Raw genomic sequence first — 20888 nt, 5'->3', positions numbered from 1 at the left:
CTTCTACATCCAGACAGCATCTTCTATACTAATTTATTTATGTTCAGACATAACTTTGCTATACACAGTGTTTAATAAAGTTTGTTTTATAACATTTGGCTTCTTTTACTGAAGTGACTTTGCAGCTCATGTTCAATAAGACAATAGTCCGTACACAGTTTGATTTATTTATTCTTTTTTTTACCATATTGAAAGCAAAAGCAACTTTCCTCTGTTGTGTGTTTTACTGTAAACATGTTCTGAAGTGATGTTCCTAAAAAAAAAAAAAAAAAAAACCCTGATGGATTTATTGAATACCGAGTCTTTTCCGTCCATCTAAAAAGCCTTATTGTTTTGGTTGTTGGTTGCAGAAGCTGCAGCAATGTTCTGGCAACTGTTGCTGCTTTGCAAGATACTGAAGCTGAAATTATACAAAAATGCAACAACAAAAACACGTAAACATAATACCTCACTTATCACTGTATTTGGGCTTTTTAGATAGACTAACAGGACTCAGTACTTTACAAATAAGACATTTTAAAGACCTGAATTAAATCTTTAGATGGGGAAACTGAAAACAAGCAGCAGTCATTTCCAAACTGGATATAGGTATATATTTCTCCATATATTTTCATGTACATTTATTTTGCAATTTACTCCAATTGCAGGGCTTTTGTTAGTCAAGTGAACCCTGTTTAGGGTAAAGTACATTAGCAGGTTAGAGAAAGCAACTCAACTCTTACAATCTGGGACAGTTTATTACAAAAAAAAAAAAAAAAAATGACATCTGGCCAGAAGGACATCCAGTATGAAAATGTTAGAAAAAGTCTACTCCTACATAAGCTGACTGATAAACACGGCGGCGCGGTTTCAAAGTAAGAAAAAAGAGGCGAGAGGGTGTGTGGCGTTATGCTTTTACAGAGCTGTCATCCAACCTTTTTATCCATCACCGTTTCAAGGCATATCTCCGGTAAAAAAAAGAAACAAATAAATCTGACGTAAAATAAAACCTATCACAGAGGCCACACTGTGGAGAATGCGGGAATGAAGTGACAAGGGTAACGAGCGACTTTTTGCGCCAATTTTGGTTCTTGAAATTACAAAAGAAAAGAGTGTCAGAGGAAGTGTAAAGACACTTGGCAGTATGTATGCAATTACAATAAAGCAGAATATAAATACAGCCATGTTTGGCTTCGTGAAAAAACAAACATGCATATCAAAAAACACTTCATGCTCAATTCAAAGCCCCCCTCCCGAGACTATACAGGTTTAATATAAAGTTTGTTTTATCTAAAAGTATTCAAATTATTCTCATTTATTTTTGATTGATTTGAAACATTTTAGTTTTTTTTTGTTGTTTTTTTCATCTTTCAAACATACCTGATCTTCAGCTTTTGGTCCCTTCCATGCTCAACGTATGAACACTATGCACTGACATGGGACGCTGATTATATGTCATGATGAAGGGAAAATGAACATCCACAGTGGTAAAAACTGTGGGTCAGGGTTCGCTCTATTGATTGTAGGGGACAACTGGAGGATACAAAGTCGACAGGATAATCGGCACGGCCAATATCTCGTACCTTTGGGATCCACAAAACAGGAAGTAAACAATATGAAATATAAGCAGCTACTGTTCATTAAGTAGCTTATACCTGTGATGACTTATAAATGCAAAAAAAAAAAAAAGATTGCCAAGATACACGGACACACTGCACATAGAGAGACAAGTGTCTTGTTTTCTGCAAGTACTGGTGTGTTTAAGGGCTGGGATGTGAAAGGCTTCAGACGGGGAGCGTGCTGGTAAACGTGGATCCCAAAAAAAAGCCAGATAAGTTGCTGATGTAATCTGCACCATTTCAGACTCTCTAATAAACACTAAGTGCACCTTCACTTTCTTTGTCCCGAGACACATTTTAAACTACACAGTCAGACACACACTACCCTTAATTCACCAAAAACGCAAGGTTCATTCTCTCGCTACCATCACTAAATTGGGATCGCCGGCATACTCAAGATGCAGGTGTTGTACGTCATTCCCAAAAAAAACCTGATGCGCCACTTCTTAAGTGCAAAAAAATCCCAGGTGTTCAGAGAGAGAGAGAGTCGGTTGTCAGTTTTGAAGGTTCTTACTTCGCAACTATGCCTCGTTCCTCCCAAAATGCAGCCGGCTGGGATCAGAGAGAGAGAGAGAGAGAGAGAGAGAGAGAGAGTAACGGTGGATACGACGGAGGAAGAGAGGGCAGAGAGGGTGTAGTGGGTGGTGCGGTATTTTAGCAGAAGTGGCGGTTTAACATTTGGTCACTGTTAGATTGGGTTGTGCACCGATGATCTGCACTCCATCCCCCCGCTCAGTAAAGCCGCTTCTCGTAACTGTGGAGGCAGAGAAAAAGCGGAGAGAAATCAGCGCTTGCTCGGATACAAATGATGCTACGGCTACGCTAACTGCCACTCGCTATAATTCTTGCATCTACTGGCTTCATGTTTTCTGAATGCATTTAGCAGAAAACTGCTAAATTGCATTTGCACAAAAGGTCACTATTGGACGCACAGGGACCAAGAGCAACAACTGCAGTAACAGGAGAGAAACTAGCAGCTTGCTGCAAGTCAAGCTAATAATAATAATGATAATTCAAAATGCCAGTACTCGTTGCTGCGTTGTCCCTTCTTTCTTTCAACTTTAAAGCAGGTTTATTTTCCCATTGCAGTGTTTGCTAATGCCAACACCTAACAGGAAGTAAAGAGATATTGCAGCCAAGCTGTTTCTTAGCAACGCAATTATGAAATCATCTATGAGAGTCGACAAAGAAACCACAGTTCCCATTCCTGCTTCTGGGACTGACAGATGGTATAACCTGCTCTCACTGTAGAAACAGCCTCTGCAATTCAGTCCAACTTCCTTTTAAAAAGGAAAATGTTTGTTGTTTTGCAACTGGGAACAAAAAATAGTATACTAAAATAGCAATTGATATTGATCCCCTCAGAGGACGAAGTAAAGTCTTAATATTTATGGCTAGTGAAACAAAACAGATTACATGTTTTGTTGTCCCATAATAAAGTGTACTCTACTCATGTATCTAAATGCATGGTTTAAAGCAGCAAAGGGCGATTTTGTGTGTGCGTTTTTGTACTTACGAGTGGAGTCCATGAACTCCTCCCTCCATCTGTGCAGACATGGTCCTCTTTTCAAACTTCAGCTCCCCAGAATACATCATGGAACTGAGAAAGATAAGAAAAAGATGGTAAAATATAATGCACATAAAAAATTATCTGTGTTATAACCATTAAAGCCCCCCCCCCCCCTCCAGCCAGTGTTACTTCCTGTTTTTCTATTAATGTTCTTTCTCAAACAGAGAATGGGGGTGTGGTTCACAGTAATGCATTACCTCTGCAACAAGATTGCATCATTTTCCAAACCAGTTTAGATGAAACAGCTGCAGTAGCTTGGAAACCAGCTAGCTATAAGGCGGCCATCTGTCTGCACCGAGGAGCCGCACCGCCACACGCCGGCCACCGCAGGACGGATAGACATGTTGAAGAGGTCCGCAGTTTGAAATGCAGTTTCGGAACGTTTTGGAGGTGATCAGGCCGCTCTCAGCTCCAGCACCGACACCGCACCGGGGTGCACTGTGATTCAGTTATTTCTCCAACGGGACTTCTTGGGCTGAAAGTTGTGTGCTCGTCCTCCAAAGCCTCACGAAACTGCATTTCAAACGGTGGTCAATCTGTCTATGATCCGTCCTGTGGTGCGTTGTACTGGATACAACACCGGCGTGCGGCATCGGCTGCTTTCCGTTTATTTATCTCCAGCAGGAGGAGACGGTGAAGAAGAGAGCGAGTGAGAGAGTGAGACTGTTGTGCTAATTCTGCAACCTTCTTTTTTAAATATTTGAGCACAAAATTAAGTTATTTGTCAAAAACAAAATTGGCGAACAGTCAATCTACATCGTCAGGAAATGTGTCAAATAAATATGAAATATTATAAACATGCCAAAGTACACTGCAGGGGGGGGGGCTTGAATTCACATACTACTCACCGGAGGACAGAAAGACTCTTGGCCCCGATGTCCTGGCAGCCGTGCTGGATACCAGCTATCAGGTAAGGTACGAACTTGTGGATGGAGCCCTTGTCCTGGACCGAGCCTGACACACCCTGGGCTACCTTCACATTGTCGCCCTCACTATGGAAAGACAACCAATCAATATTCCTCCAATGGAATCACAGCATTGTAATAGCTGCTCTTGGAATTTGGATTTTTAGCTTCCCACATACCTAAAATAGCGTTTCTGGCTGCTGGTGCTCTTCTCCATGGCGTCCAGGGAGCCCATACCGCGGTACTTTTTCAGCCGCACGCCGTCTGAGAAGAAGTACTCCCCTGGAGCCTCAGTGGTTGCTGCTAGCAACGAGCCCATCATAACTGGAGTGGGAGACAGGAGATAATTATGCTGTTATTTTATTACCCATCACATCATCGCTGCTGTGATGCATGTATGAAATATGACTGTTAGATAAGGCCTTCTTTTCACATCGTTTATGTCACAATCTTTGAAATCTCACCAGTCGACGCTCCGAGCGACAGAGCCTTCACCACGTGGCCCACAGTCTGAATGCCGCCGTCGGCGATGACTGGCACACCGAAGCGCCTGGCGTACTCGGCTACCTTGTACACAGAGGTCCCCTGGGGCCGCCCACATGCCATGACTAGAAGGGGGGGAAAACATATCCAACATGACTGCCATGGAAACAGATCAGGTAGTCAGATCAGACCTCGGGACAAACAGAAATCAGCTTATAAAATAAAAGACAGCGTCCATTTAGCTGGTGAGTTATTTTAGGTTCATGTCCCGTCTGCTCTTGTTGGTGAACGTGACCCAGTCTGAGAACGAGAGGCCGGTCCCCATGGCAACCCAGAATGGGGCCTTGGCAGATCACCATGACAACTAGGAGGGTCTCAGGGTATATTTCACCGTTAGCGACCGATAGCTTTTTCTTCTCACTGTAGCTCATAGTCAGATTAAGAACAGGTGCAGCTATTCCAACGTATTCTTTTCCTTATATTTAAATAACAAAAACATGTGGTAACTGTGTTTAAGAGACGGCGTTAAAAAACAAGGGTGAGTACCTTCCTGAGTGATGCAGATGGAGCCGCAGCCCATGCCGACCCTCAGAGCGTCGACACCAGCATCGATCAGATTCTTGGTCTGGGCTGCTGTAACCACTGTGGGTAAAAGAAGAAAAGCGCGTCAGTGAATGTGTGCAAACTATTATATTTTGTTGGCATCAAAAGAAATTTACCAAGCTGCTTCTTATTTCCAAAAAAAACTCACCATTTCCTCCCACCACTTGCAATTCTGGATGTTTCTGTTTAATAAAATTGATCATGTTGATTTGATACACCGAGTTGCCTTGTGAAGAGTCCTGGAGATACAAAAACATTCATGATTTAAGTGCACTGGCGTTGGACCGGAGGATAGTAAGCAAAATATACAGACATATTTCACACGCAGGCAACATTTTGTTCTTCAGACTTGCTGTAAATTTAGATAATACTTTAACTTTAGTGCTTTAAGGGTAGGTTTGGGTGTTTAGAAGACGGGTTATATGAGGTACTTATCCATAGTCAGTGTATTACTTACAGTAGATGACGGTCAGCACACCTCCAGTGTGGAGAAGCAGACAGGAGTTACCGTGCGGGAGCAAAGCAATGTACTGCTGTGGACAGGGTCGGCAGCAAAACGGATTTTAGCCACCTAAAAAAAAATCTGTGCACGCTATATTTCGATTATTTTCACCAGTTTACCTTGCCATCAGACAGCCCTTTCCAACGGGGAACTGAAGTCGTTGTATCCATCTATGCTCTAGCCAAACCCACCAGGCATCATTGAAAAATAATTGTAATTTTACCTTACAGAACACAGGGGCATGGTAAAATGACTGTTTTTGTCAATGGAGTCTGGCTTCTTTGGAGTGAGCATAGATAACGGCTTCAGTTCCCCGTCGGAGACATAGACTGTATAGCTGTCTCACGGCAATGTAAACCGGCGAAAATATTCTAAATATAGCGTACACTTAAACTGATAGATTTTTTTCAGGTGGGTCTTTCTTTTAGGTGGTTGAAATACATTTTGCTGCTGCCCCGTCCACAGCAGTACATCATTTGCTTCCGTCTCTATAATCTTGTCTGCTTTAACAAACTGGGGGCGTGCCGACCGTCATCTACTGTAGGTAATACACTGACTATGGATAAGTACCTCGTACAACCCCACTTCAAAACTCCCAAACTATGCCTTTAAGGTCAATTTCCAGATTTAAGTATATATAAAAATTATAGTATAAAAACAGATAAGTAAGTTATAGTATATTGAGACATGGAATTTCCACCATATTTGAGCCATGGTACTACTATTTCACACTGTCCCAAAGTATCATTTGTAATGCCATGACGAAAACATGTATTTTTAGGCAACCTCTGCTCAAATAATGACCTAACTTTGGGCCAAGCCTTCTCACTCATTTATTACAGACCGGCACCTCAATTCAAACGTCAAAAACACCCACCAGTACAACGACATCCACTCCAGCCTGCACCAGCAGGTCCAGTCTGTATTTGTCGTCCTCCCTGGTGCCGATGGCGGCGCCACACAGCAGCTGTTTGCGTGAGTCTTTGGAGGCCAGCGGGTAGTCCCTGTTCTTCTTCAGATCCGTCCTGGCGATAATGGCCACCAACTCGTCGTTATTATTTACAATGGGGAGCTTGCCTGGTTACGGAGAAAGTGAAATTGAGGTTATTAAATTGCACGAGTGATCAAATTCAACTAGAAAAAAGCTGCCGTCACAACGTGAACTTTTACTCACCTTTTTTACTGCGCTGCAGAATATCATTGGCTTCTTTAAGTGTAACACCGGCTGGAGCCACGACCAACTCATCCCTCTTAGTCATGGCCTAGGAGATGACAAACATGATTTCAATGTAAAAACAATCAAATGAGTGATGCCAATACAAAACATTTTTAAACTAAATTTAAAACAAATTAATACACACCTCCTCCAGAGGTTTGACGTGGTCTTTCTCAGAAAGGAAGTCGATATCTCGGGAGGTGACGATGCCCACCAGCTTGCTGCCCATCTTGCCTGTCTCTGTGACAGGAATACCAGAGAAGCCGTGTCTTACTTTGGCCTCAAACACATCCCCGACTGTGTGGCGCGGACTCATCACAACTGGGTCCGTGATAAAACCCTGCTCAAACCTCTGGAAACCAAGAGAAACCATACAGAAGTGTTAGTTTTATTATGTTCCTCTTTATTCGTGTAAAGCAGCGCGAAACGTCACACGCAAGAATGAATAAGCGCCACGCCCCCCCCCACCGGTGAGTAAAGGCCTTAATGTGCAACTACAAAAAAAACAGTGACAAACAAAACACACACACGCACACAAAAACACACAGATGGAAGACAATTACCAGAGCCTATACAGGGACAAGATGGTACAAGAAAACAAGCGAGGTCAAGGGTGTGGTTCATGCGAGAGTTTAGTTAGTACTTTAGGTGTATATACAATTTTGTACAGGCATGTGAGTGCGTAATGGTGATGACAAGACAATAAAAACAACAATAATAATTCTCCCACTACTACTGCTAAAACCAAACATGACGAGTGAGCATCTGACGTAACCACAAAATGCTGAGAGAGTGTGACAATAACATACAGAGAAGATTTTAAAAACACTTCTTTGTACATAATGAAGGATAATCATAATTTACCTTAACCTTGCGGACCTCGTTGGCTTGGAATTCGGGTGTGCAGTTGTGGTGAATGATGCCGATGCCTCCCATTAGCTAGCAAATTAAGAAAAATTCAATTAATTTCATAATAGAAATAAGCAACAAATGAAAATGTTTTCTTAATATTCCAGAAGTTTTGGCAAAGCAGTGTCTTACCGCCATAGCGATAGCCATAGCTGACTCTGTGACGGTGTCCATGGGGGAGGAGATGAGAGGAGTCTTCAAGGTGATCTTCCTGGTCAGCGCTGATGTCAGGTCCTGAGACAACAAAAAAAAAAAGAGGAGAATGCACATTTTAATGTCTTCACAAAGAGGAGTTGGTTCCTGTTGTTTTGCAAATGAACCACCAGGGGGCAGACTAAACTTGGCAGATTCAATATACTGTAGTGTCCTCAAGGGGTTATGTCTTCAAATCTGTTTCAATGACACTAAAGGACGTAGAAGACAATGAAGCCAAGTAAAGCAGACTTTTTAACAATTGATGCATGTTACAAGAGCTCCTTTTAGGTAGAAATGTGCATCATTTTAGCTTTAGTGTGTCGGTAAGTGTTCATCTGAGATGTCTGCAAACAAAATAAAATGCTTGTTTCATCAAAAACACAGTCCGTCCTCTTCCTCTCTCTCTCTCTCTCTCTCTCAGGGGCAGAAACCTCACACTGTCTGGAAAGATGGAAATGAGCCACACCGCATTCAACTTGTACATCTTTACCGATTCCCACAACAAGCCAACAGCAGTTTTTTGTTATCTTCAACTGTGTGTGTGTGAAAATAATGACATTCCTTACACATGGGAAACCAGCGAATTAGCTCTGCGGTGTCCAAAGCTTTTACTCCTTTATCTGGGACAGACATAAACTACCGAGGCTTTTCTCATGGAGTTCACGGTCAAAAGGCAGGAGAAAATCACCTAACACCACTTCTCCATTTAGAAAGCACAACCGCATTAACCTGCTAAATTCAATCGAGAGTTGGGAAAGCATGTCGAGAACATCACGACCTCGAAGAATTCCCCAAAACGGCTCCAAGCTACACGTGACCCCCCCTCCACATGTTTCCAACACCTTAACACGGAGCACAAAAGCTAGAAGGTATATAAAAAATGTCAGTCCCGAGTCACTGTGTGAACATGAACCACTCCATTCAAAGTTGTGTGGAAGCATTTGTGTTATTCAAGCTTGAATAGACGCACTATCCAGTGGAAAACCAGGGCAAGACAAAGACTCTGTTGAGACAACCAGCCCATGACAACATGGCGAGGCAGACAAACATCTCACACAGCGACGAGAGCGACTCCGAAGGAAAAAAACGGAGAGATTAGAGATATCACTTGAATTCAAATCTGCTCGGATGGACAAAGCAGAAGAGAAGGATTTCATCTTAAGCCCCGAGATTAACTCTGCCGACATCTGCTGAGAGGTGGATGAGCAACCGACCAGACACAAATGTAAACACAAGGGTGAGCGAGCAGCCAGTGGGTGACCACATCGGGCAAAAAATAGCAGGGCAGCAGGGAGAGGAGAAGTGATGCAGACAGCTTTATAATGCTCACTCTTACAAAAATAGTCTTGTTTTTGCCCTTTTAAAACAAGGTTGAGGTCTGGAGTAAAGGGGTTTGTTTAAAAAAATAAATTAAAAACAGACTCCGCTTTAATGAGGCTGATGGTTTTTAGGGAGTGGCGCTGCCAAGAATGGTCTGTATGCTGACACTGACACATTAATCATCACGGAGGGGCGCAGAAGAAATAACTGCCTTGTCCTTCAAAATGCCCAGGAATGTCTCTTCTGTGATGTGACAGACACTTGTGACAATCTTCTGGAAAAACAACATGCCCTTTTGTACTCTCAAATATGTCCCTTCACACGTGGGTGTACTCACCACTTCGTCCGAGATAAAGTCGATGAAGCCGGGTAGTATCAGGAAATCACTGAAAGACATGAACAAAATGTAAAGTAAGGCGCCCGATGCAACTTAGCATAGCTGTGTTAAAGCATCATTAAAACACCAGAAGAGTTTCTCGTGTTTAAAACATGAATAACAAATATTTGAAATATATTCTGCAAAAAAAAAGAGGAATGTTTTCCTACATTATGAGTAGTTGGAAAGCAATCGAATGCAACTACTATTGAACAAGATTGTGATTTAAAAAGGAAAATTGGATAAGATGGGTAAAAAAAAAAACACACTGATTTTTGATTGTCAAAGAATTTTTTAATTAAATATGTGTTAGACATTTAATTAGTTTGTCATGACATGACCTCTTTCTACTCATTTCCTTCTGTTTTCAACTAGGACAACGCCACAGTTTAGAGCCTGCAACCTAGTGCTGGATACTCTTATGTATCCTCATGGCTCCAAGAGTATTGCCAAGTGGTATCGTAAAGACACGGAGTGCAGCTGTGTTCGTCCTGTACTTGGTAATAAAGCTACAGTTGATCTCGCTCAGCTCTTGGGACTGTATAAACAACAATGAGCAGGTCGAATGAGATGAGTGGGAGTGCAAGAGCTAGACACAGGAATGGTTGCGTTTGTTTTCCAACCAGAGTCTGTAAGTATTTTGTGGTTTTTTAGCAGATGGGTGTGAAAACACGGCACAGGGGGACAGACGGAAAGATGGAGGAATAAGGGAGGCTTTGTATGCCGTGTGGACTTTGGTGGGGAAACTACAGTGCAGAGCGAGGTGAAACAGGTAGATGGTGAGCAGTACAGGTGGACATAACGGCAGTCAAAATGAGTGTGAAAGTGGAGGGCTGACACGCTAACAGATCTCTGCTGCTTCAAGTGTGGGTGGAAGCAAAGTCTGAAATAGTCGCACAACATGGGACACTGCAAGGGAGGAGTCACGTCGGTTTGTTTGTTTGTTTCCCCTCGCTTTGGATACAAACGCCCACAAAACATCGGCGTGGGTACGAGCAGGAAGTCCAGCACACATCTGCTAGCATTTAGCATCGACCACAAACCTCAGAGCTCATTGTGCTGGATTTGAATTCTAAAAGACAACACTCAGCCTTATTATGGTTTCTCATTTGAATGTTAAATGTAGACAAATGCCTTTCACTAAGGGGGAGTGTTTCAACGTATAACCAGAGGCCATACCTGCTTGTACACATACCTGGGCAGAAAAAGAGAGTCAACCCCACCCAGAAAACAACAAGAAGCTGAGAGCATCACGGCACCCAGTGTTTTTGTAAATGTCGCAGTAGGTTAAACAGGGTGAATCTCAATGAGTAACATCTGTATGTCACTTTTACTTTTTTGTGTGATGAAGACGCTGACAGAAAACTATCATTACGTCGCAGTTAGCAGCAGAGATGTATCTGCTGTAGAGTAGCTCTGCCAAAAGTGTAACGATCAGAAATATGTGCTCTTATGCCAGCCCTACGTCTGAGGTAACCTTTGGTTCATATGAAATTATTATTAATAAGAGGTGGGTTGGGTTTTTTTAACAAGGCTTTTTAAAAGTGCCAGCAGTGCCAGCAGCCTGGAGCTTGTGTGAGAAAGTGGCATCAGAGGCACTTTTGCAAATTTATTTCACTACAGTTAAACTAGTTTATCACCTTGCCTTGTTATGTCAAGCTAACAGCCAACAACTCTTTTAGCATTCATCTCTGTCTATCATCTGGCAAAAACACTGATGCACCTTCACTTTCTAGGCTGTTTCAAAGTGTTGACCAAAACAAAAAAAGGAGTTTAAAAGTAGCCTTGATTAAAAGAACATGTTCACAATCACGCCCAGGATGTGATTTCTGCACCTAGTTAAAAGGTCACAATAATGCAGGAAGCCTCACAATGCTGTTTCTGTCTTCCTGTGTCTCACTTTCTCTCGGTGGCTTACTTCCCTTTCCTCTAATTAATAAACAAAAACAAACTAAAATATATTAGCAATATAATTGTATTCTCAGATCCAGTACCTGTGATAGGTGTGTATACGTGTTGATCGAGTCATTAGGGACATTTAGATTTATGTCAGAGATATAACTTAAATTAAATCAGCTTGAAAGAAATCTAGCAACAGACGTTGAGTCAACCCCGTCTGCCCCGATACCTCCTGCCAGCCACATGATGTCAATTGAGGCCATCATGTGCACAAAACCTTCCTTTGGTCTTGATGCACTTCATTACAGTGTAGAGAGGTCGTTCGATCACACGCGGACACACTTAAACGCCATTACGTTTTCTATTCAATTAGCTTTCTGTAAAGCAGGAGCAGCGTGATCAGAGCAAAGAATTTTTTGCGGATTTGCCGCTGATTAAAACATTCCAACTACACTTGTAGTTTTATTTTTGCAGATGATGCAGCATGGAGAATGATCTACTGTATATATCTCTTAGAATAATACATTAACTAATGGTCTTTCAGGGAACGCTGAGAGGGCATCTTAATCATTGATTGTAGTGGTTGTGAGGACCCATTCAAGAGGTAAAGCACTGTGATGGTGATGGCTGTAGGAGGAAGTTTTAGATGAGAAATGGCATGCTTCTCAGTGAGCAACAACCACTACAATTGAGTTGCACAACGCTTTTGCTTCTTGTTATTTTAAGGAAGTGAAAGAGTGATTACAGGGGATTAATAAAGAAAAAACAAAATGCATGATGAGTTCAAATACAAAGCCATTCACGTTTATCACAACAATGCTTAGCAGAGCTGAGAGAGGTTAAGTAAGAGGTGAGAAATTGGTGCTTTAATTTGTACTTTTATCAAAGCAAAGTGTTTGTAAGAAAGGGCATGAGCTGTTCTGCATTCACAAGACAGGTCATGCACTTTGATGGTTAGTTAAAGCTAACAATGCAGTTATTATTATTATTACACTGGAAGCAAATTTGATCCCCATGACCAAGATCAGGTTGAGCATTCCCACAAGCCCTCCATTTAGCTTCTGCATTCATGACACCAGATTGAGATTTTGGTTAGTTTCAGTCAAAGTAAAAGTTGCTTTGGAAGGACATGTCATTTGCTTCCTCCTTATGAATTCACTATTTGGAGAGACAAAGGATTTTTCTTTTTTCGTTTTTTTAAAACAGCACAGTTTCAAAAACAGTTTGAAGATGACTGTTTTACTCACTTGTAAGTCAACCCATCTCCTTTAGAGCATAGCTCTTCAGCCGTATGACCGTCGGAGACAACGCACTGTTGGTCAGATCTGCTGGTTCAAAACGTGTTTGCCATTACAAAGCACTGCTGCGTATACACTTCACCCACCATTGCGCGCAGGTGAGTTTTTTTAATATATATATGTATATATATAAAAAAAATTAAAAAATGAGGAGAACCTTACTTTGAATGAATGAATTTCATTACTTTACTGAGATTTTTTTCAGGAAAAAAAAAATCAAAGTTTGTGTGAACTTACTTGTATGTGAGGCCATCTCCAATGGAGAAGAGCTGCTGAGCTGAGAGTCCATCTTCAGGGACGTAGCCCGTGCCACCGCTGATTAAGTAATCCGCCATGCTGCCAAATGACAAGATAAGAGATGCAACTTCAAATCAATTGTGCAGCAGACTCTCAATACACTCAGATAAAGATCTGTATCTTAAGACAGTAAAAAGGATGCTCTGCAAGAACACACTTTGCAGGCAGAGCTTGACCTTCTCACAGGAAGACATAACCATAGCAACATCAACATCCCCTCCTCCTCCAGCCAGCAGCAGCAGCTCAGTGCGCATGCGTGGAGATGCTTCATCTGCTTGCAAAAAACAAGCCACTTATAACTCCAGTAATAAACATGTAATAATGTTGTAAACATGCAACAGAGGTGTTGTGAATGCATCGCCCTTATTTAACATCAGATCACACCAGGTAGCACAAAACACACTGTAGAAATTCTACTGTGATTTAGTGCTGTGCAGAGTTTCTGTCTCTACATCTAAATTATTAATACTGTTACTATTTTTAGAAACATAAATAGTGCACATAAAAACAGTGCAGTAGTCCCCACATGACCAAGCAAGGCTAAATATGGCCGGATGACCCACTAACATTTACCCGAACCAGTCAACCAGCACTAACACAATTTTTATAATAATATAATGATTTAAACGTTCTCCAAATAAAAGCACGACATCCTCAAAATGTCTCGTCACTGGCCTTGTGACCTACATTGCACAATATCAGTAGCTGCTTGCACTGCACACCAGTAGTTAACATGTGCTTCTTGTTTATACAAGGCGTGCAACATCCTAGCTGCTAATCATACAATATAATAGTATCCATGTTTGCCCCCCACAATTTAACCATATATCACTGTTTTGGAAACCGATTTATCCACCTAGCAGCACTTAGTCAATAAAAATGTCGTTTTTAGACGTCTTCTAGTCATTAAAGCTAGCTAAATGTATCTTAGAGGAATAATGTAGGAATAAAAACAGTAAAATTTGAGATTGCTTTACAATAAGTGGTGTTTTTGAGCGTTCAATGCATGCCGAATTGAAGAATGGCTCCTTTTATGTAGTGTAACATCGAAAATATTTTCCTAACCCATAAAAACGCCCTTTTAAGAGCAGATGCAAAACTATTTTGGCAGAGTTTTGAAGCGAGTCTGGTGTTGCGTTCAGGCGCAAGTTTGTGCATGCAGGTGACTAACCTAGCTTTATATCTGACATTTTCATCAGAGGTAACTGTTTATGTGCGTTCAGATAACGTAAATAGTAACGTTACCTTTAAATAAACACTAAGCATTACATAAATATCTGTTTACATAGTCACCACAACAACTAACGTTAGCTAGTAAACATTTTTAGCTTGCTAAATGTATTTTAGAGGAATAATGTAGGAATAACAACAGTAAAACTTCAGATTGTATTATAATGAGTGTTGTTTTGAGAGTTCAATGCATGCCGAATTGAAGAATGGCTCCTTATATATAGTATAACACCAAAAAAAATGTCCTAACCCCTAAAAACGCCCTTTTAAGGACAGATACAAAACTATTTTAGCAGATTTTTCAAGCGAGTCTGGTGTTGCGTTCAGTTATAAGTGTGTGCATGCAGGTGACTAACCTAGCCTAACCCGAAATACAAAGCAGAGGTAACTGTTAATGTGCGTGTTTTGAGAGTTCAATGCATGCCGAATTGAAGAATGGCTCCTTTTATATAGTGTAACACCAAAAAAATAATCCTAATCCTTAAAACGCCCTTTTAAGGACAGAGACAAAACTATTTTGTTAGATTTTTCAAGCGAGTTTGGTGTTGCGTTCACGTGCAAGTTTGAGCATGCAGGTGACTTAACCTAGCATTATATGGCATTGTCAGAAACACAAAGCAGAGGTAACTATTTATATGCGTTCAGATAACGTAAATTACCATTAAATAAACACAAATTATTACATAAATATCTTGTTTACATAGTCACCACTAGCTAGTGAACATGTGGCTAATAATGTTAGCAAACCGTTACCTTATCTAACCTTGTCTTCATAGCACATTATTTCACTAATTACACTTTTAATGTCCCCTAAATTAAAATGTATATTAGCACAGATAAGTGGGGCCATAATAAAGCCATCCCACGTGTTAATAATCCACTAAATGTGCATGTAAAGTGAACTTTTAGCAGAGCAGACACATAAAGCTGAGTCCAGACATGTGGAGGAGCATTAGCATAGTTAGCATTGTGGTTAGCTGTGTGGTTATTGTAGGCTAAACCAACAAAAAACGCTTCTTAAATTAAAGATTTTTCTACCCTTTTATATGCGATTAAGTAGTTAAGATTATCTTTAACTAGCTCCCAACATATTGCCCCAAAACCTGAGTTATAGCTAACCTTTTAGGAGCTGATGCCCACGTTGACCAACTCTCCAGCTGTGGATCTATTACAGAAGAAGTCAGGCTACAAAAACAACAAATAGACAACAGCAAATTCCTTCTTCTACCTTGGAAGAACAAACTCGATGGAAAAAAACTGGTCTCCTTGATGTGAAAGGTGCTGGTTGTGCAGTATAAATGATTGCCCTGTCGCTGCAGACAGACAGACAGTGCGTGTCTGGTGTTATGTATGTAGGAGCAGCAGCAGAAAGCAGCGTCACATCCACATCATCCACATCATCATCATCATCATCCTCATCCTCCTCCTCCTCACAGAAAAGAGGCGTGTTTAGGTTTAACCGGCTTCACTGCTGCTGCTGTGGAGTCAGGACCAAAAAGGGAACGCAAAGGGTTAATGTGGATGTAATGACTGACATGCTGGCAGACCGGTTTATCAGGGCATCTCATTTCCTATAAAGCAGAGGTCAGCAACCTCTACTGTCTAAACTAAAGAGACATTTTAGGCAAATAAATCTGTCTGGAGCCGCAAAACATTTGATCATTGTGACACAGTTTATAGTCTAAGTGTATAGTATGAAAGTCTAATTCAGTGAGGGCCCTAGTGCAAATTTACTATGGAGTATTAGGGCCACATTGAGGGAAAAAACGTTGGAGATTTCGAGAATAAAGTCATTATATTACGAGAAATAAAGTTGTAATATGATGAGAATAAAGTCATAACTTTACGGGAAAAAAGTTGTATTATTACGAGAATAAAGTCTTTATGTTACGAGAAAAAAAGTCGTAATATAACGAGAAAAAATCATAATGTTACGAGAATAAAGTTGTAATGTTATGAGAAAAGAAGTCATAACTTTACGAGAAAGAAAGTCGTAATATAACGAGAATAAAGTCGTAATGTTGTGAGCATAAAGTCGTAACGTTACGAGAAAAAAGTCATAATTTTACAAGAAATAAAATTGTAATATAACGAGAATAAAGTCAAAACTTTACAAGGAAAAAAGTTGTAATATAACGAGAATAAATTCGTAATGTTATGAGAAAAAAGTTGTAATGTTACGAGAATAAAGTCGTAGTGTTACGAGAATAAAATCATAACTTTACTAGAAAAAAGTCATAATATTACGAGAAAAAAGTCATAATATTAAGAGAATAAAGGCATTACTTTACAAGAAAAAAAGTTGTAATATGACGAGAATAAAGTCATAATATTACGAGAAAAAAGTCGTAGTGTTACGAGAATAAAGTCATATCTTTACGAGAAAAAATGTTGTATTATTACGAGAATAAAGTCATAACTTTGTGAGGAAAAAAAGAAAATAACACGTAAAATTACTACTTTATAATATTAGGACTTTATTCTCATATTACTACGTATTTTTGTTTCGTAAACCTATGACTTTATTCTCGGAATATTATGACTTTATTCTCGAAATCTCAGATTTATTTTTTTTCCTCAATGTGGCCCTAATACTCCGTCGTACCATAGACCTACAACAATGATAAATAAAAATGAAAAAAAAGTTATTCATTTCCACTCATTTTTTAAAAAAATCCACAGGGAGCCACTGGAGAGGAGCTAAAGAGCTGCATGTGGCTCCGGAGCCGCAGGTTGGAGACCCCTGCTATAGGCCATTCTTGGACACCAAGAATTGTATTATGAGAATAAAGTCACAAGTTTACGAGAAAAAAAGTTGTGTTATGAAAATGAAGTTATAAGTTTACAATAACAAAAGTTATAAGTTTACGAGAAAAAAAGTCGTATTACGAGAACAAAGTCATAATATTACGAGAATAAAGTCATAAGTTTACGAGAAATAGTAAATCATGTTGCTAAGCAACTATTATCAAATGCGTATACGGTATATATGCTCAAAACTTTCACGCCTTAATTTTCAACGTCATGCTGTATTTAAGCAGCACTGCTGGACTTCTGGTCACATGTAAATCATCTAAACTGGATTATACTGAAAAGTCAGCATCAATCACACTTTTGCTATTTGCTATTCACATGATAGTAATTGCAGGGAGTGTGCAGAGAACACGTATGTTGAGGAACACAAAATCTGGATCAAATTCACTGTCTCGTTTTTTGTTCTAATACCTTATTTATATGGAATATACAGAACAAAAGCGGACCGTAACAATGAATTGCCTCATACATTTTGCATCCCAAGTCTTTCAGTGTGATGTACTGTTTGTTTAGGAAACAAAAGCAAGTTCAACCACTTTAGGGAGAAAGGAGTTCTATTATAGGCTGAAAGGGGTCACTGAGGAGAATGAGAATACATCTTTTAAAGCTTATTTCATGAATTACTGTGAAATCTAATGAGCAAAAAGGTTTATTGAGCAGTAGTCTTTAAAGAATAAAATTAAAAACCTGCAGTCCCCATTATGCTCACAAGCGTTAGACAGTTACATTTCTTTCCTGCAAAGAGGAGTAACGTGAAACCGCACATACAGTAAAGACACGTCTCTTTCCAGCATGCACAGCTCACACGTCGGCACACTGCTCATCAGCGAGCTGTCAGCCGCGTAAATGGTTGGCATGCTTTGCTGACAGTAAATCACTTTTGCTTTCTCAGTATTGTCAGTCTCTTTTCATCATTGCTTCTGCAGCTTCATGGAGCAGAAGAAGATCAGAGTAAAAATGCTTCACTACCAATAACGGTTTTGTTCTATCTGCTGCCAAAAAAGGGGGGGAAGTAATTCACTTAAACTACATCAAGAGCTGTTTTACTTGCTGGCAGTTAAGTAACATTATTCTTGGGGCTGGCATTTCCGGCGTATTGATTGTTTCCCTGATTACATTTCAGATATTGAATCCAATAGATGTAACCGAATATGCTCCACAGTCCTTTCTTGTTCTATATTAATCTTAGGTGAGGGCTGCTAACATGTAGAATGGTCTGCCCAAGGTGACTCGGGGGGATCTGTTTCTCCACTCTGTGTTTGTGTCAAATTAAATGTGGGTCACTGCAGATATGGGTCAGTGGTTCCTTTATGCACCGTAGCTATTCTGAGCAGTTGATTCAGCCCTTGCTTATCCTCCCTGCAGCGTGCCGCTTGCTCTTGCCTTGATGTTGCATCATAGGATTGTCTGCGTGCACAAAGGGCACATTAAAAATAGCACCTGGCGATATATAAGATAATCCGTTTTTGTTGACAAAAGTATCATCTACATGGCAAACACAAAAGTGTTTCATCCAAAGCAAGGGATTCAACCTCAAGGGCATTTGCAAACTGATCTAAATGCAAGTCTGTGTGGACATGTAAGCTGACCCGATGGCATGAAGTTCATTTACATGTGCAGCCTTGCGAAGGCAGAGCCGGTGAAAGTAAAGCATGAAAGGTAGAAGACTGCATCATAGTCATTCTATTTCTATTTGGATATTAGCATTGAGGGTTTGAATTATTGTGGTATTCTCCTATTTCATTTTTAGTTGTGCTGCTGCACTTGGACATGCATCTTTTAAGAATCAAGACTAACCCTTTAGCTGTGAATTCTGGAAATAATTTGACCTTTTATGAATATTTTTGGAGAACTCTCAATCTTCCTGGTTCTCACAATTTTAAAATTTTCTTAATTTGCAATTAAAAATAGCAACAAAAGCTGTTTCTGGCACTCTTCTGTGAAAATAATAAAACAAATTAGATGTGTTTTAACTAGGACTGTCAAAGTTGACAAGATAATAACGCAACTTGCTATGTCTAGGTTGTACCAGGCTCATATAAAACTAGAAAACCTAAGCAATCCATTGGTACCAAGCATATCATACTAGCTTGTCACGAAGGAGGTGAAATAACGCTCCAAACGTAGGCTTAATTTTGGCGAGAAAAAAAACGGCATGGCCATTTTCAAAGCGGTCCCTTGACCTCTGACCTCAAGATATGTGAATGAAAATGGGTTCTATGGGTACCCATAAGTCTCCCCTTTACAGACATGCCCACTTTATGATAATCACATGCAGTTTTGGGCAAGTCATAGTCAAGTCAGCACCCTGACACACTGACAGCTGTTGTTGCCTGTTGGCCTGCAGTTTGCCATGTTATGATTTGAGCATATTTGTTTTATGCTAAATGCAGTACCTGTGAGGGTTTCTGAACAATATTTGTCATTGTTTTGTGTTGTTAATTGATTTCTAATAATACATATATACATATATTTGCATAAAGCAATCATATTTGCCCACTTCCATGTTGATGAGAGTATTAAATACTTAACAAATCTCCCTTTAAGGTACATTTTGAACATATAAAAAAATTTGATTAATTTGTGATTAACTATGGACAATCATGTGATTAATCACGATTAACTATTTTAATCGACAGCTCTAGTTTTAACGTAATTATTGTTTGAGGTGGCTTATTTTCCATATACTTTCCCAAGAACTCACCTCTCTGGGCCTAGACCAGCCTGGATGCGTGTGGCGCTGTACCGCTGGGCTGCAGTTTCATGTCCGTGGCCGTGCGAGGTTTGCCGGACATAATGTTCACCTTCCCTGGATGAGACGTCGGTAATTGGGAGCTGAAGGTCTCCTACGATTCTCCGATAATCCACCTGCTGGCTCTCCCTTGCACCATCTGCAGCAAAGTGCTCAAAACCATACCCCTCCATCGTGCGTCCAAGGTCAGCAGTCTCTGAGTCCAGTGGCCCTTCAGCCTTGCTGTGCAGCTTGCTTGCTTTTTAAACTGATCAGTCAGTGGAAAAATATCCAGCAGCTGAAGGTTACATTTGTGTGAAAAGACAGAATTCATGCAAACTTCATAACCCAAGTTTGGTTGAAATTAAGGATATGCAAAACAACTCTCTTTTTGTATCTTATCTTGAAATTCCAGTGTCTCTTCTGTTTACTCTGTCTTTCCAGAGCAGATATGGAGCTGCGAAGGTGTTCCCACAAGAGAGCAAAACAAGAAAACAAAAGCTGTGACCTGTGTCAGGCTACTCCGTCTGCCCCTGCACAGGATGCACCTGCCTACTGTACAAAAAGGCACCAGCAGCCACCTCTAGGCGTGTCAATAGAGGGCGTCACCTAGGAGATTCTCCCACTGAGAGGGTGTCACCGTGGAAATGATGCCAGCAGTGGAGCGTTGTTGTGGAGAGCCTCTTGTGCTGCTTTGAAATCTTGGGAGTCTGTCATGAAGGCAGAGGGTTAATGGAAAGAGTAGATGAGTCCTGCACTATACTTATATGTAGCATAAAGCAGCCACTGCCCTGAGCGGTTCTTTATAGTTGAATGGAGTGCTGTCCTGCTGAGTGCTCCGTGAACCTCTCTCTATGTCTCACTATGTATGGGTTAATCCTGCTTTCTGTCGGTGGCGCCACGTCACTTTCACAAAGAGGATTTCAGAATTAAAATGAGCAG

At 40.5% G+C, this 20888-nt stretch overlaps 1 protein-coding gene across 16 annotated transcripts; it reads right to left on the bottom strand.

Moving 5' to 3' along the window:
* Positions 1–153: 153 nt before the first annotated feature.
* impdh1b (IMP (inosine 5'-monophosphate) dehydrogenase 1b) lies at positions 154–20275 on the bottom strand. Of its 16 annotated transcripts, none has more exons than XM_074626461.1 (16): positions 19920–20272; positions 13112–13210; positions 12824–12904; positions 9639–9687; positions 7919–8020; positions 7742–7816; positions 7023–7229; positions 6836–6923; positions 6539–6738; positions 5308–5398; positions 5103–5198; positions 4538–4681; positions 4253–4397; positions 4017–4160; positions 3115–3198; positions 154–2352 (listed from the first exon to the last, which is right to left on the bottom strand). In XM_074626461.1, the coding sequence occupies exons 1-16, from the start codon at positions 20138–20140 to the stop codon at positions 2331–2333; spliced, it is 1848 nt and encodes a 615-aa protein (XP_074482562.1). In that variant the 5' UTR covers positions 20141–20272; the 3' UTR covers positions 154–2330. The 16 variants fall into 16 exon arrangements, with proteins under 16 accessions (XP_074482562.1, XP_074482563.1, XP_074482571.1 ...); XM_074626462.1 differs by having other exon boundaries at positions 12824–12901; XM_074626470.1 differs by lacking the exon at positions 19920–20272 and adding an exon at positions 15521–15763 and having other exon boundaries at positions 12824–12901.
* Between the last annotated feature and the right edge of the window lie 613 nt (positions 20276–20888).

The sequence above is a fragment of the Sebastes fasciatus genome, chromosome 23 (assembly GCF_043250625.1).
Source record: "Sebastes fasciatus isolate fSebFas1 chromosome 23, fSebFas1.pri, whole genome shotgun sequence".
Lineage (NCBI taxonomy): Eukaryota > Metazoa > Chordata > Actinopteri > Perciformes > Sebastidae > Sebastes > Sebastes fasciatus.
This window is presented reverse-complemented; position numbering and strand designations above follow the sequence as displayed.